At 51.3% G+C, this 14,544-nt stretch overlaps 1 protein-coding gene and 1 long non-coding RNA gene across 6 annotated transcripts in view; one reads left to right on the top strand and one right to left on the bottom strand.

The window, feature by feature from the left end:
* The first annotated feature begins 2,323 nt into the window (after positions 1 to 2,323).
* On the top strand, positions 2,324 to 8,950 carry LOC137222677 (uncharacterized). 2 transcript variants are annotated; one of them, XR_010942547.1, is made up of 3 exons: positions 2,324 to 2,391; positions 2,555 to 2,664; positions 8,475 to 8,950. It is a non-coding gene; the product is annotated as an uncharacterized lncRNA (long non-coding RNA). The 2 variants fall into 2 exon arrangements; XR_010942548.1 differs by lacking the exon at positions 2,324 to 2,391 and adding an exon at positions 5,212 to 5,451 and having other exon boundaries at positions 2,409 to 2,664; positions 6,303 to 8,950.
* Positions 8,951 to 9,503: 553 nt separating this feature from the next.
* CELF5 (CUGBP Elav-like family member 5) overlaps positions 9,504 to 14,544 on the bottom strand; it is a 49,826-nt gene continuing 44,785 nt past the window's right edge. For 3 of the 4 annotated variants that reach the window (XM_067734270.1, XM_067734273.1, XM_067734272.1), the window contains exon 12: positions 9,504 to 12,911. In XM_067734270.1, coding sequence (XP_067590371.1) covers positions 12,784 to 12,911 — 128 coding nt within the window. In that variant the 3' untranslated portion in view covers positions 9,504 to 12,783. The remainder of the gene's footprint in view (positions 12,912 to 14,544) is intronic. The other variant, XM_067734271.1, reaches the window with a different exon arrangement.

The raw sequence follows: 14,544 nt of genomic DNA, 5'->3' as shown, positions 1-14,544 counted from the left end.
GTGCGCCACAACTACTGAGCCCGTGTGCCACAACTACTGAAGCCCGCGCGCCTAGAGCCCGTGCTCCGCAACAAGAGAAGCCACTGCAATGAGAAGCCCGCGCACTGCAACGAAGAGTAGCCCCCGCTCACCGAAACTAGAGGAAGCCTGCGTGCAGCCAAAAATAAAATAAATAAATAAATAAAATTTTAAAAGCAGACAAAGCAGACATCATAGCAAGGGACGTATATGATAAAAGGGCCAATTTACCCATCTTGAATGTGTATGCATCTCACCACATACAACAGCAAACAATCCAACAATATACAGTCAAGACGCACAAAACAAAAACTGATAAAGATGAAAGGAAAAGTGACAGATCTACAATTATACTTGGAGACTTCAAACTATGCTCTCAGCAGTTGGTGGAAAAAGTAGACAGAAAATCTGCAAAGAACTAGAAGACCTTGATAACATTATCAACCAACTTGAAATGGCATTTCTAGAACACTCCACCCAACAACAGCAGAATATACATCCTTTTCAAGTTAGCATGGGACCTTCAACAAGATAAACCATATTCTTTAATCATACACACCAAGGTAGGTCATAAAACGAACCTTAAATTTAAGAAAAGTCAAATCATCCAAAGTATGTAACAAAATTAAACTAGATATCAGTAACTATGTGAAAAAAAATCAGAAAGCTATGTGAAAAAAATCTCCAAAGATTTGGAGATTAAACCATAAACTTCTTACTAACCTATATGGAAGAGCCATGAGAAAATACTTTTTATTCAATGAAAATGAAAATCAAAATTTGTGAGATGTAGCTAAAACAGTGCTTAGGAGAAAAATCATAGCATTAAATGCTTATATTATAAATTATATGAATGTACATTATATATTATGTATTATATGAATGTACATTAAATGCTTATATTATAAATTATATGAATGTATATTATAAATTATACATATGTACATATGTATATGAATGTACATTATATGAATGTCGTTGAGCTGTACTCCTAAAATGGTTAATTTTATGCTACATGTATTTAACTACAATTGGAAAAACCACAAGGGAGGAAAAAGTAACCTAACCGTGGGAGTGACGCCATCACCTTCGCATATTCCATTGGTTAGAGCAAGTCGCAGGCCCCTCCCACACTCAAGGGGAGGGGGTGACTCCCCAGTCTGGGCTCGGGGCAGATACGGAAGCTCTTTTCTCTGCACCGGACAGACCTTCCCAGCTCAGGACCTTTTTACCCGACCTGCAGCCCTGCACAATCTCTCCATCAGGTTTCCAGCTGGATTTCATCCTCCTACCATCGCACGACGTGACGCTCGCTCATGCCTTTCCTGTAGCCAAGAGTGCCCTCCTCTGGCCCTTGACCTTCATCCCTGTCTTTCCAGGCCCCACTCAAATGCCACCTCCCCCTGGAAAACTTCCATTACCACCAGAGGCCTTGACCTGGGGTTTGCTCAGGCATATTTCTTTCTTTGACTCTCAATTTCCCCATCTGTACAATGGATCCAATGATGTCCTCTTCGCGGCTTTGCTGTGAGGTCCCAATGCAATGTCAGATGTCTCCAAGCCAGGGTTCTGGGCATGGGACATTCCTTCCTTCTTTCCTTCCTTCCTCAGACTTTTATTGAGCACCTGCTGTATGCCAGGTCCTGCACTGAGCTCTGGGGGACATAGCACAATCAAGGCAGACCCCAGATTCTCCCAAGGGGAATTCTGGGGGGCCCTGGCCTCATCTAATCCACACCATTGCCCTCCTGGGAGCCGGCACAAGCCTCCTCTATTTACATAGTGGGCAGTTTGCTCTTCACACAACAGCCAGAGGGAAACTAAAAGATGCAGATGTGATTGTCTCACCTCTCCCTCCTATAAAACACTCCATGGCTCCCTATTGCCTTTGGGATAGAGACCAATATCTCTACCAGGTCTACAGGGCCTGTGATGCCTGAAAGTTAGCCCCCTGCTAACTTATCCCACCCCCACTCGCTGTGAGTGGAAAGGAGGTGATATCCAGGGAAAAGAGGGTTCTAGGCAAAGGGCTCAGCCAGTGCAAAGACTCTGAGGCAGAGCCATGCCTGGCATGGTGGAAGATCAGCGAAGAGGACAGTGTGTCTGGGGCAGAGTGAGCGAGGCGGAGAGAGAGAGGAGGGGAGGGCAGGGAGGGGACGGGGCAGGCCGTGCAGGGCCTTGTGGGCCGCGGGAAGGACTTGGGCTTTTACCCCCAGGGAGGTGGGACCCTGGAGGGCTGTGGGCAGAGGAGAGGCAGGGCGTGACTCAGGTGCTCACAGGCGCCCCCTGGTGGCTGCTTCGGGGAGGACAGACGGGGGGCGCCGGTGAGGACTGGAGCCGAGGGCCTGGATGGAGGGGACTGAGCTGGTCCAGGTGGGAGATCCTAGGGCTGCGTCAAGGGGAGGCAGAGGTGGGGGGAGAAGTGCGCAGATTTAAGATAGACTTTTGAAGGCAGAGGCGACAGGACTTCCTAATAGATTGGTTATGGAGTGAGCAAGCAAGAAGTCAAGGATAACATCAAGATATCTGTCCCCAGCACCTGGAAGGATGGAACTGCCATCTGCAGACATGGAGACGACGTGGGAGCAGCAGGGCTGGGGACCAGGAACAGTTTCGACCTAATGAACATCCGCCTGGAGATGTCAGGTGAATTCATAGATCTGGGGGGCTGGGCTCCTTTGAGGCTTGGATAGGGGGGCAGACAGGCAGAGAGAGTAGGCCCTTGTTCCCGTGGGCTGGCTGAGGGCCTAGGGCTCTTTTTGGACCCTGTCCCCAGAGCCCTCTACACACCCGCACACCCACCCACTCAGGGCCCGCTGTCTGGGCCCTGGAGCTGTCCGCGACCCCCGGTGCTGAAGCTCCAGCTCCAGGCAAGAACCCGGCGCTGGACAAGTGCCTGGCAGGGAGTGCGCGCGCCAAACGCATCCCTGACTTCACCCACGAAAGCAACACTCTTTCGGTGCTATTAGTCTGAGTTGGTTTCTATGCCTCGCACATCCCAACCTGTATTGTACAGACCCCCAAAGAGACGCAGGTGTGTGTCGCTCTAAATCTATTCCAGACTCCCTACTCTATAGGAGGTTACTGCGCCTTTAAGTATCACTGACTGCGTCACTCCTGACGTCACAATCACCCAGGCTCCAAAGACAGGCCTGAGTTCAGGCTGTGAATTGGCTGATGGACTAATGAATATGTAGATAACCTCCACCTCTACCTCGTTCTGGTAGGCTCAGGAAAGAGGGGGCGGAGAGGAGGCGGGTTTAGGGCGGGGCGATGCGCTGGGGGCGTGGTCAGGGGGTGTTTGGGTGCGTTTTGTTCCCGGCTGTGTCTCCAGTAACTACCTACAGCAGCGCCCGGCAAACCGCAGGCGCTCAGTAAATGCCTGTTGACGTTCGAATCCAGTAGGAGTGATGTCCGAGAGTTCACGTTTCTGATTCGGGAGATCCTGTGTTGCCTTCTCTCAACGTTATATTATAATGACAACGGCTGTTATTCGTGTGCATTAATCTTCTTGATCGTATCAACAATCCTGGATGGTGCATAGTATTTTACAGATGAGGAAACTGAGGCTTGGAAAGAGAATGAAGTTGTTCAAGGGCACGCACACCTTGAATAGCTCAGCAAAAACTGAGGACCCAGATGTGAGCATGCCGATCTCTGTCCTCGTGGCCCTCACGTCCGTCCAGTGACACCCTGTTTGACCACCACGTGCCCTGCTTGCATCCTCTGTGTAGCTTTGAGGCCAACCAGGCTGAAGGGCTCCCTGTTCTGTCACTAGGGCCCGGGTCATTCCCAACTCTACACCTTGGCCAGTACCGTTCCCTGTGCTCGGAAGATTACCTGTGCCTCCACCCCAACCCAGCGCCTCAGAACTCCAGGGTAGGAGGGTTTCCCGGCGTGGGAAACGCACGTGCAATGGCCCGGCAGCTGGACCACATTCAATCTGGAGAGAGGAGGGGGCAGTAGGGAGGTGGGGCTGATCCCACAGGCTTTAAGGGACGGGCTAAGAAATTTGGGAAAGGTAGCTTTTATGTCCCAGGAGAGAGCCCAGGGATCTCCTCACCACCTCATCCAGCCCCCAGCGCGCGCGCGGCACACGTTGGGTGCTCAATATATGCTTGTGGCATTTCAAGTGAAGGCTCCAGTACTACTGAACGAAGGCGTGAGTCTCTGCTGCCCCCTGCTGGTGGCCAGCAGCGAAGCCTCTGGAAAGTGAATTTTCCGCGGGATTGATTTATTTTGACACTTCTGTAGTGCTTACTCTGGGCTTTGTAAATATTAACTCGTTCATCCCCACAACAGCCCTCAGAAGCATGCCCGATTAGACTCATTTTCCAGAGGTGGGGGGGGACTGAGCTGAAGAGAGATCGGTCACTGGTCTCATAAACGTCATAACTGGGATTCAAACCCTGGGCAGTCTCCAGACTTAAGCTCAAGCTTCCAGACTTAAGCACTATGAGTTTAGGACATTTAGCGAGCAGATACTATGTGCTTGGCTCTAGGGAATAGAAGAGTAAATAAAACAGGACAGGCACCGATGACCTGCTATTTTAGTTATTGTAGCTTTATAATGGGTCTTACTGTTGTATAGGGTAGTGTGGCGCAGAGGTCCAGTGGGCAGGCTCTGCAACCAGCCACCCAACCTCTCTGTATTTCCATTATCTATCTGTGAACTAGATCCGACCACCTGGGGTTGCTGCGGTGATTAAATGAGTTAATCCTAATAACTAAAGCACTGGGAATAGTGCCTGGCACGAAGTATATGCTCAATAAACAGTCATTCATTTTGGTACATTCCAGCCTTGCTTCGCTTACAATTCAATTATGCACATGAACTTGAGAATAGGTTTATCCACTTCCAAGGAAACTATTGCAAGGATCTGAACTGTGATGATGTTCAAGGTTCATCAGGGAGAGAACTGATCCTTTAAGATCGTGAGTTGCCCTGGCTACCTCCGTCATCCACTTCACCACTTGTCTGTTTTTTGGTTTTTTGTTTGTTGGTTGTTTTTTTAAAAAATGTATATCAGTAAAATGTTACCGTTTTCTCTCTGCAGATTTTTCTGAGGTTTATTCCACGTACTTTGTAGTTTCTGTCGTTGTAGTTGATGAGGTTTTGCTGATGTGTTAGTTACCATTGCTGCATGATGAATTACCTTAAAACTTTGTGGCTTAAAACATTTATTATCTCAGTTTCAGAAATCTGGGGTGCTCAGCTGGGTCCTCTGCTTCAGGGTCTCCCACAGGCTGCAATCAAGGTGTTGTGCTGGGCTGGGGTCTCATCTGAAGGCTCGACTGAGGCAGGATCTGCTTCCAAGCCTATGTGGTTGCTGGTAGACTTCAGTTCCTCGCTGGCTGTTGGCTGGAGGCTGCCCCATCCCATTCCTTGCTCTGAGGGTCTCTCCGAAGGGCAGTGGAGCAGTTGAGTTACATGTAGGTACTTTCCCCCAAATAACTCTCACACCTGTCTTTCCCATTCTTTCATCTTTAAAAAAAAGTATTTAAACTTAATTATTAATTTCCTGAAAAATAAATATATTCACCTTGTAAAGATTGCAGCTGAGGTTCAACTCTGCTTAATCTTGGCCTCTAATTCTTCACTCCCCCCAAAGCCACCCCGTCGTCATTTTGGTGAATACACTTCTAGCCTTTTCTTTTTTTAAAATAAATTTATTTATTTACTTATTTAGTTTTGGCTGAATTAGGTCTTCATTGCTGTGTGCGGGCTTTCTCTAGTTGAGGCGAGCAGGGGCTACTCTTTGTTGTGGTGTGTGGGCTTCTCATTGCAGTGGCTTCTCTTGTTGTGGAGCACAGGCTCTAGGCACATGGGCTTCAGTAGTTGTGGCACATGGGCTCAGTAGTTATGGCACACGGGCTTATTTATTCTGTGGCATGTGGGATCTTCCCGGACCAGGGCTTGAACCCGTTTCCCCTGCATTGGCACACGGATTCTTAACAACTGCACCACCAGGGAAGTCCACGTCTAGCCTTTCCTTCTCATTCTTTTTTTTTTTTTTAAGATTTTTTTTTGATGTGGACCATTTTTAAAGTCTTTATTGAAATGGCTACAATATTGCTTCTGTTTTATGCTTTGGTTCCCTGCCCATGAGGGATGTGGGATCTCAGCTCCCTAACCAGGGATTAAACCCGCACGCCCTGCATTGGAAGGCAAAGTCTCAACCACTGGACCACCAGGGAAGTCCCATCTTCTCATTCTTACAATCATATACACGTCCTCAGAGAGAATGTTTTAAATATATGTATTCTTCTTTCTCTCTCTCTAGTTCTCTCACCACCACCACCACCCCCACATTGGATCACACTCTCTCTGGAGGAAGCCAGCTGCCACGTCATGAGCAGCCCTATGGCGAGGTCCACGTGGTGAGGAACTGAGGCCTCCGGCCAACAGCCATGGGAGGGAACCAGCTTGGAAGCAGCTCCTCCAGCCCCAGTCGAGCCTTCAGACGAGGCAGCCCTGGCTGATGTCTTGACTGTGACCTCCTGAGGGACCCTGAGCCAGAACCCCTCAGCTAATTTACTCCGGGATTCCTGACCCATAGAAACTGGGTGAAATAATAGATGTGTAGTGTTTTAAGCAGCTAAATTTTGGGGTGGGGGGTTAATTTGTTATGCAGCAACAGCTAACTGATATGCCCTGGGTGTCACTTAGCCTATTCCCCCTGGATGAACACCTACATGACAGCCTGGGCTCAGCCATCCCAAGCACAACCCTATTCTTCTCAGGTAGAATCTGTTTTGCACGGGTGCACATTCTAAATGTTTAATGACTCTGAGTTAAATTTATTTATGTACTTTTTTTTTTTCATGCGCTGCAAGGCTTGAGGGATCTTAGTTCCCCAACCAGGGATCAAACCCAGGCCCCAGCAGTGAAAGCGCCAAGTCCTAACCACTGGACCGCCAGGGAATTCCCTGACTTTGAGTTAAATTTAAAAGCTTAAATTGGACTATCGCAAATAACAACTTGAATAACAATACATTCAAATTGAAGCCACCACACAGGACAGGGAATTGGGATAGTATAGTGGTTAAGAGACCAGCCTGAGAGCCTGGGTTCAATTACTGCTGTGCAGCCTCGGGGAGGTCACTTAACCTCTCTGGGCTTCAGTTTACTGGCTCATAAAGTGGGGCCATTAATAGGACATACCTCACAAGGCTGTGGCAGGTTGAGTTATGTCGTGTAAAATGTTGAGGCTAGTGTTGTCCGAGAGAACTTCCCACGTGATGGATGTGTGACTCCTGAGCCCTTGAAATGTGGCTTAGTGTGACTGAGGAAGTGAAGTAATAGTTTGATAAATGGATTGAAATGTAAATAGCCACAGGTGGCTAGTAGCTACTATATTGGATGACACAGGCTTGAAACAATGCTTGGCAAATAGTAAGTGCTTAATAAATGCTTGGTAGGAATATTACTCTGCCCATGTTCTCCAGAGTGCCAACTTACACCCCACCAGCAGCACAGAGGCCAGCCAGGCATCCTCCTAACACCCCAACCTGATCACACCCCTCCCTTGCTCAAAATCCTCTGTAGCTCCGAACTGACATCAAGATAATGTCCCAGGGACTTCCCCGGCGGTCCAGTGGTTAGGACTCCATGCTTCCACTGCAGGGGGCACGGGTTCGATCCCTGGTCGGGGAACTAAGATCCCGCGTGCCACGGGGCACGGCCAAATAAAATAAAATAAAATAAAAATTCTCCCAGATTTGCTGGTCTCATTGTGATTACAACTTTTAGCGTACTTGAGAATTACTTTCTCTTGTGGGGACAGGGTACTTTTGATTTTTTGTCCAAAAGTACTTTCTCCTTGATTGAAACCTTGGGTGGGCGGGGACAAGGTCCGGCACACAGAAGGTGCTCAGTCGCAAAAGAACCTCTGTAACCCAGCCCCTGTCATCTCTGCATCCATCTCTTCACCCAGTGCTGTGGTCTTAGCCAATGATCCAATGACCACAACATGCCAAGCCTCTGAGCCTTTGCCCAGGCTGTTCCTTCCACCTGGAAAATCCTTCCAGGTGGACTCAGACTCACCTTTCCAGCTCCCACTCCAGATGGGCCTCGTTCTCTCTGCTGGAGCTGGAGCAAAGCACTTCCTGTCTCTGAGCCTCAGTCTCCTCAACTGTAAAATGGGATGAGTCCTTGGTAAGATTAAAAGACATCGTTTCTGCAAAGCCCCTGGCAGGATATTAAGTAGCTCATTAAATCGAGTGGTTAGTACCCCTCCCATGGATTTGGAAAGGCTCAGTTTTGGTGTGGCCATCCCCCCTACTCACACCCCTACTCCAGGATTTTACCCTGGAGCCCACGGTTCCCCATCCCAGCTCTCAGGAATTTTTTTCTTTAGGACCTTTGAGGCTTTCACTGGGGTGGGGCAGGGGCCTCAAACTGCTTTGTTTTTTCAGCCAAAGCCACATCATCTCTTAGATCTTATCTCCTCCAGGTCTCACCTCTTTGGCACATTTCTGGGTTCTTGACTGTGTCAGGTCCAATGCGGGGATTTCTCCCTCAACATTCCAACTCAAATCTATTGTGTAACAAGTATTGGTGAGGATGCGCAGAAACAGGAACTCTCACGTGTTGCTGGTGGGAACACAGTTACCAGGACCCAGCAATTCCACTCCTAGGTATGTACCTGAGAGAACTGAAACGGATGTTCAGACAGAAACATGCACACGAATAATTACAGCAGCATGATTCACAATGGCCAAAAGGTGGAACCAAGGGCCCACACACTGGAACATCACTCAGCCATGAAAAGGAGAGAAGCCCTGACAGTCGCTACAACGTGGATGGACCCTGAGAACACGATGCTCAGTGAGAGAAGCCAGACACAGAAGGACACACAGGGTGTGATTCCACCGATGGGAAACGTCCAGAACAGGCCAATCTGCAGAGACAGAGAGTGGATTCATGGTTGTCAGGGGCTGGGGGAGGGGAACGGGGCAGGGGTGACTGCTCATGGGGACGGAGCTTCTTTTTGAGGTGATGAAAACCTTCTGGAACTAGATAGGGGTGATGGTTGCACAACCTTGTGAATGTACTTAATACACTGAATTGTACATTTCGAAATGGTAAAAATGGTGAAATTTATGTTGCATGAATTTTTACCCCAATTGCAAAAATGTGTAATGAATAGTGAGTGTCCTTGAGGGCAGAGCCCAGAACCATCTGGTCACTGCTGCGTCCCTGGTGGCCAGCACAGGGTCAGGCACTCAGTAGCCGTTCAATAAACGTTTGTTGAATGAATGTGTGAATCAACAAACACAGGCACCAGCTCTTCTTGAGAAAGAACACTCCATTTCTTCAGTGTCTGGATGAATCCGTCCGAATCCCGGCCATGGGAATGTCAGACCCTTTTCCTCCCGCACCCCTTCACTCTAAATCCGATTTATCTCTAGCCCAGGCACCCGATCCGGCCAGATGTACTTCGTCTTTTTCGACAAGAGAGGGCAAATGAGGGAGGACCCAGTCCTTTAGCAAGTAAAATTTTTATTAAATAAACTTTCAGTTTCTCCAGACCAAAGAGAGGCGTTTTGGACATGAAGATGAAGTCTGCAGCTTCTCACCTGAAACACGCCACAGTGACAGGGACCTCGAGATTCAAACCAAGTCAACCCAAAGTTCCCTCCAAGTCTTTTTCTCCTCTTTCTTTCTCTCTCTGTGTGCGTGTGTGTGTGGCGCGGTTTGTCTCCAAAAGTCGGTTTGCAAGTTGAAACTTCATGAAATTACTTGTAGCAGAAATAAAGTACATCGTACAAATCACGTAGGTCTTTGATGTGGAGTATAAAAATGGTATTTACAGCCGGTAAACATGGACCAGAGGACACACGCCACTGCACGCCAGCACGCACTCCTAAGCAGGCCTGGCGGGGGCTGGGCGGGACAGACACGGCCGAGGCCCCGCCACCCCTGAGCACACGCGCACGCACACGCAGACGCACAGGACACAGGCGCACTAGACAGGGTCTCGGAACAATTATCAAACTCTGGAATATCGAAACAGGTTGGTCAGAAGATATTTTTTCTTTTTCTTTTTTTTTCTTTTTTCTTTTTTTTTTGCTATTTCTTTTTTCTTTTTTTTTTTTTCTGGGTCGGTCAACACATTTTGGTAGAAACAAAAGGGAATGCTTTGTTTTTCTTTTCAAAAAAATTTTTTTTCTTGAGTTTATGAAGTTCACTGGTGCCTCGTCTGGCGCGAGGCCCCACCGGATGTCCAAAAAACAAAAAACAAAAACAAAAAAAAACCGAACTTGACTCTGTGCTTCAAGGGGGGTTTTCACGGTTTGGGTAGCTATACAGAGGCACCCCACAGGATTTCCCTCCCCACCCCAACTAGGAAACAAAAATCCACTGTCGTTTGATTTTTCCCCCCATTTCTTTTCTTCTTTGTACCTGCTCAGAAAGATTAAAAAAACAAAAAAAACTTTGTAGAGGTATCTCCGGTGAAGGGATGCTGAGCCCGTGCAAGCTGGGCTTGTCCAGTGCACGTGGCGATCTTGGTCATGAGATTGTGAATTCCAGGCTGGTGATCCAAAGGCAGGGAGGGTGGCCGCCTACCCTTGGGAAGGGGCTCCAGGGGTGGGGGGCTCCCCCGACCCTGTCTGTCCCCGACGGAAAGCTAAGGGCTATTGGTCACATGAGTAAGGCTATGACTGGGGAGGGGAGAGGGTGGGAGAGGCCAAGGGGTCTGTTTTGTGCCTACAACTGGGGAAGGCAGGGCCCTGGAACGAAGGGGATGGGGGTTCCAGAAGCTGCAGCTAGGACCAGGGACACTGAAGCCGGCTGAGCCCACAGGCTCGCGAGAATCGTCGATGGTGGGGGGAGGGGGGTGTCAAAAGTCCTGGAGGTATATCGCGTTGGCTGATGATTCCCAGTGCTTGGCCGGCGCCCTGGTCTGACATGACAGCGGGAGGTGGGGGACACTGGGCTGCCCCGCCAGCCTCAGCCCTTCTGAGCGTCCCTGCTGAGTGACCGGCCCAGGGTCACCTTCTCTTGGATGGAAGGAAGTCGGAAAAGTTTGGTCCCTTGATCTATACTCAAAAAATATATATACTGTCTATAGCTCTATATATATATGCATATATATATATAGGAAAAGTTGCGATTTCATTTGGGGAAGCCACAAAGGTTGTGTGTGTGGGAGGAAGGTGGGAGCGAGGAAATCTCCCAGGAGGGGGCAGTGAACCCCTTGGCCCCCAACTCAGGAGTCCCCCGCAGACCATGAAGCCCCCTCCCCATTCCATGTGGCTTTGGGCAGCGTTCCACATTATGGGGAGGGGGTCAGGGGGGAAGGGGGGGGCTGGTGTCCAAACTCAGTTGTAATTTACGTAAAAGTCCTGGATCGGTTGGAAGTGGGAAGGCCCCTCACCTGGCGGAGAAGGGAGGGGCGTTAGGGCGCGGCGCTGGGAGCGGGAGAGTCACGTCGGCCGACAACATCACCTCCCACCCACCCCCTGCCCTGGCCAGGCTGGGGTCTGGGAACCAAGGGCCCCCACCTTTGCAGAAAGAGTCCATTTCGGGGTTTGGAGGCTGACACACCCGGCTTGGAAGGGACCGAGGGTCGCCAAGCCCGTGTCCTCATCCGGCCACTGGGGACAAACATTTCTTTCTGCCTCCTCTTCCCAGCTCCCTGCCCCTGAAGCTCCACGAAGCGGTTCCCCGCCCCCATTTCTGTTCGTTCGTGGTGCTGGAAACAGTGTCTGGCGCACAGTAGGTGCTTAGTGAGGATTTGCTGTCAGCATGTTCAAAGCACGCCGATATCCTGTTGTTGGCTTCTGGTGGCGGATTTCCGCGAGCGCGCCCCCGACGACCCACGACCCGGTGACTGAACACCCTCGAATCTGTGGGTGCTGCCCCGGCAGGGTCTGGGAGCAGCCCCTCACTGAGCACCTGCTTCGCACCAGACCCCAGAGGAGCCTCTGTGATGATGATGGTGACGGCGGTTAAGAGGAAAATATCAAAACGACTTATCCAGAGCTTTCCAGGTGGCTGGTCCTGGGCTCAGCCGGGAAAACACCGAGTGCCCTGTGACTCCGCCCCGCGACCCCTGGAGGAGGCCACAGGCACGGGCCCATTTCACAGATGAGGCTTGCCAAGGCTTGGGCTCACTTATAAGTTTCCCCATTGGCCCCTGAGGCTCACGGCTCATTCCCCAAAGAAGCGATGAGTTGACAAGAGGTGTTCACTCTGATGGCACAAACACTCTTGGGGATTTGCTCATTTGTTCGAGGGGATTTCCGACACACACACCCCGCCGCATGCTGTCGGGTGGGGCAAATATTCCACTCTCCCATCAACCCACTGGGTATGAATTATGCCAAATGAAGAGCTCCCAGAGGGGCCCAGCTGAGAGAACAGATTCTTAGGACAGGACAGAAACACCGCCCCAGAGCCCGCCCCCACCCCAGACCAAGCCCCATCTCTCAGGTGAACTTTTTTTCATCCTTCAAAGCCTTCTCCAGGAAGGATTCCCTAACTACCCTCCCCAACCCCATCCTACTGCTCCGGTTCCAGCCCTGACCACGGGGGTGGGGGGTGGGGGGGGATTGGGGGTGTCTTCGTCCAGCTCTGTCCCCGTCAACCAAACCTGGGGGCTCCTTGTAGCCTCTTGCAGCATCCCCCCAGCCTCGGGAGGGTTTGGAGAATGAGGAGGGGGTGCGGACAAGACCGGGGTGGGGGCGGGAGCAGGGGCGGGGCCGCCTGGCGGCTCACCTGGGCCAAGCCCGCAGCCTCGGGGCGCTGTGGGCCGGTCAGTAGGGGTGTCCCGGATCTTTGGGCCGCTTCAGCTGCACTTTGAGCCTCTTCATGCCAATCTGAAAGCCGTTCATGGCCTGGATGGCGGTCTGCGCGCTGGCCGGGTTGTCAAAGCTCACGAAGCCTGCGGAGACCGGGGTGGACCCACGATGGAGGGCAACGCGGGCGTCCTCTGCTCGCTCCAGCGCTGCAGCCCTGGCTGCCCGGCTCGCGGGGTCCTGGGGGCGGGGGTGTACGCTCGCAGGGGCAGACGGCCCAGGGAGGTGGGAGGGCTTCGCAGAGCACACACAGCAGCTCTGGCCTGGTTCTGACACGCACTGGGCTTGCGTGCCTGCGGGACGGGGCGCTCGCTCCTTACCTGGGGTCTGCTCTGCTGAGACTTCCCAACTGACGTGGGGGACAGGCTGGGTCTCTGGGGGCCCCGGGAGGGCCATGTTCTCCCTCCCCAGACCCCATGCCTGCCTCCTTCGAGGCTCTGGATGCCCACCCTGTGCCTCCTCTGAGATCTCTATCCATCTGAGGTCTTGTCTGCCCATGTGACTGTGTCTGTCTGTCTGTCCTTGTCTCTCTGTTTCTCTGTTTCTCTGTGTCTTTGTGTGTGTGTGTGTGTGTGTGTGTGTGTGTGTGTGTGTGTCTTTGTGTTTCTTCTCTCTGTTCCTCCCTTTCTGTCTCTTCTCTTTTGGTCTCTGTCTCTCTTTCCAGTCCCATTTCTCTGTTTCTCTCTGTCTTTGTGTGTGTGTGTGTGTGTCTTGGTGTTTCTTCTCTCTGTTCCTCCCTTTCTGTCTCTTCTCTTTTGGTCTCTGTCTCTCTTTCCAGTCCCAGACCCCCCCTCACCCTGGGCCATCAGAAACACTCCAGCATCCCCCCACCCCCGCCTTAAGCTTCCACCAGCATGACACCCTCCACCTGGCCCTACTCCTGCCCCTCACATGTTGGTCCTCACAGACTTCCTGGGGGACTGTGCAGAGACCACAGGGGCTGGGGAGGTCCTCCAGGGGGAGAGGACTGCATGTGCGGGCATTTGGGGGCAGGATACCTGAGCTCCATGGGAGAGGCTGGGTGGGAGGTCATGCAGAGAGATGGTGGGGTCAGGGCTGAGGGGTCTGGCTGAGGCCCATGGGGAGCCATAGGGGAATCTGGAGCTGGGGTGGGTGGATGTCTTCACACCACCCACACCTCCCATTACATAGAGGAGGAAACTGAGGCTCAGAGAAGGCATGTGACCCCCTGACTGCTGAATGTGACAGAGTAGGTTTTCCTCCAGAAATTTCCTCCTTCTTCCTGGAAGCAGGACGTAGAGGAGAGAGCCTGGGCACTGGAGGGGGGGGGGCTGTCCCTAACTTGCTGTGTGACCTCAAGCATGTCGCTTGACCATTCTGTGCCTCTTTTTCCTCCCCATGTAAATTGGGATAATTCTTCCCTTTTATGGTTGGATAACGAGTATATACAGGAGGTGCTTAATAAATAGTCAAAAGTCGACCCTTCCAAGAGGACAGGGTGGGTTCAGAGCCCAGATTTTGGAGTCAAACAGACTGGTTCTAACCTAGGTTCTGCCTCTTTGCTGCCGTGTGACTTTGGACAAGTTACGTGCCTCTCTGAGCCTTAATGTCCTCTGTTTCTGGGGACAAGGAAGTTCTCCCCACAGCCCACAAGGCCCTGCACGACCTGCCCCGTCCCCTCCCTGCCCTCCCCCTTCCCTCTCTCCCCCTCGCTCACTCTGCTCCAGCCACACGGGCCTCCTCGCTGTTGCTCCAACA

This window comes from Pseudorca crassidens, chromosome 3 (genome assembly GCF_039906515.1).
Source record: "Pseudorca crassidens isolate mPseCra1 chromosome 3, mPseCra1.hap1, whole genome shotgun sequence".
Classification (NCBI taxonomy): domain Eukaryota; kingdom Metazoa; phylum Chordata; class Mammalia; order Artiodactyla; family Delphinidae; genus Pseudorca; species Pseudorca crassidens.
This window is presented reverse-complemented; position numbering and strand designations above follow the sequence as displayed.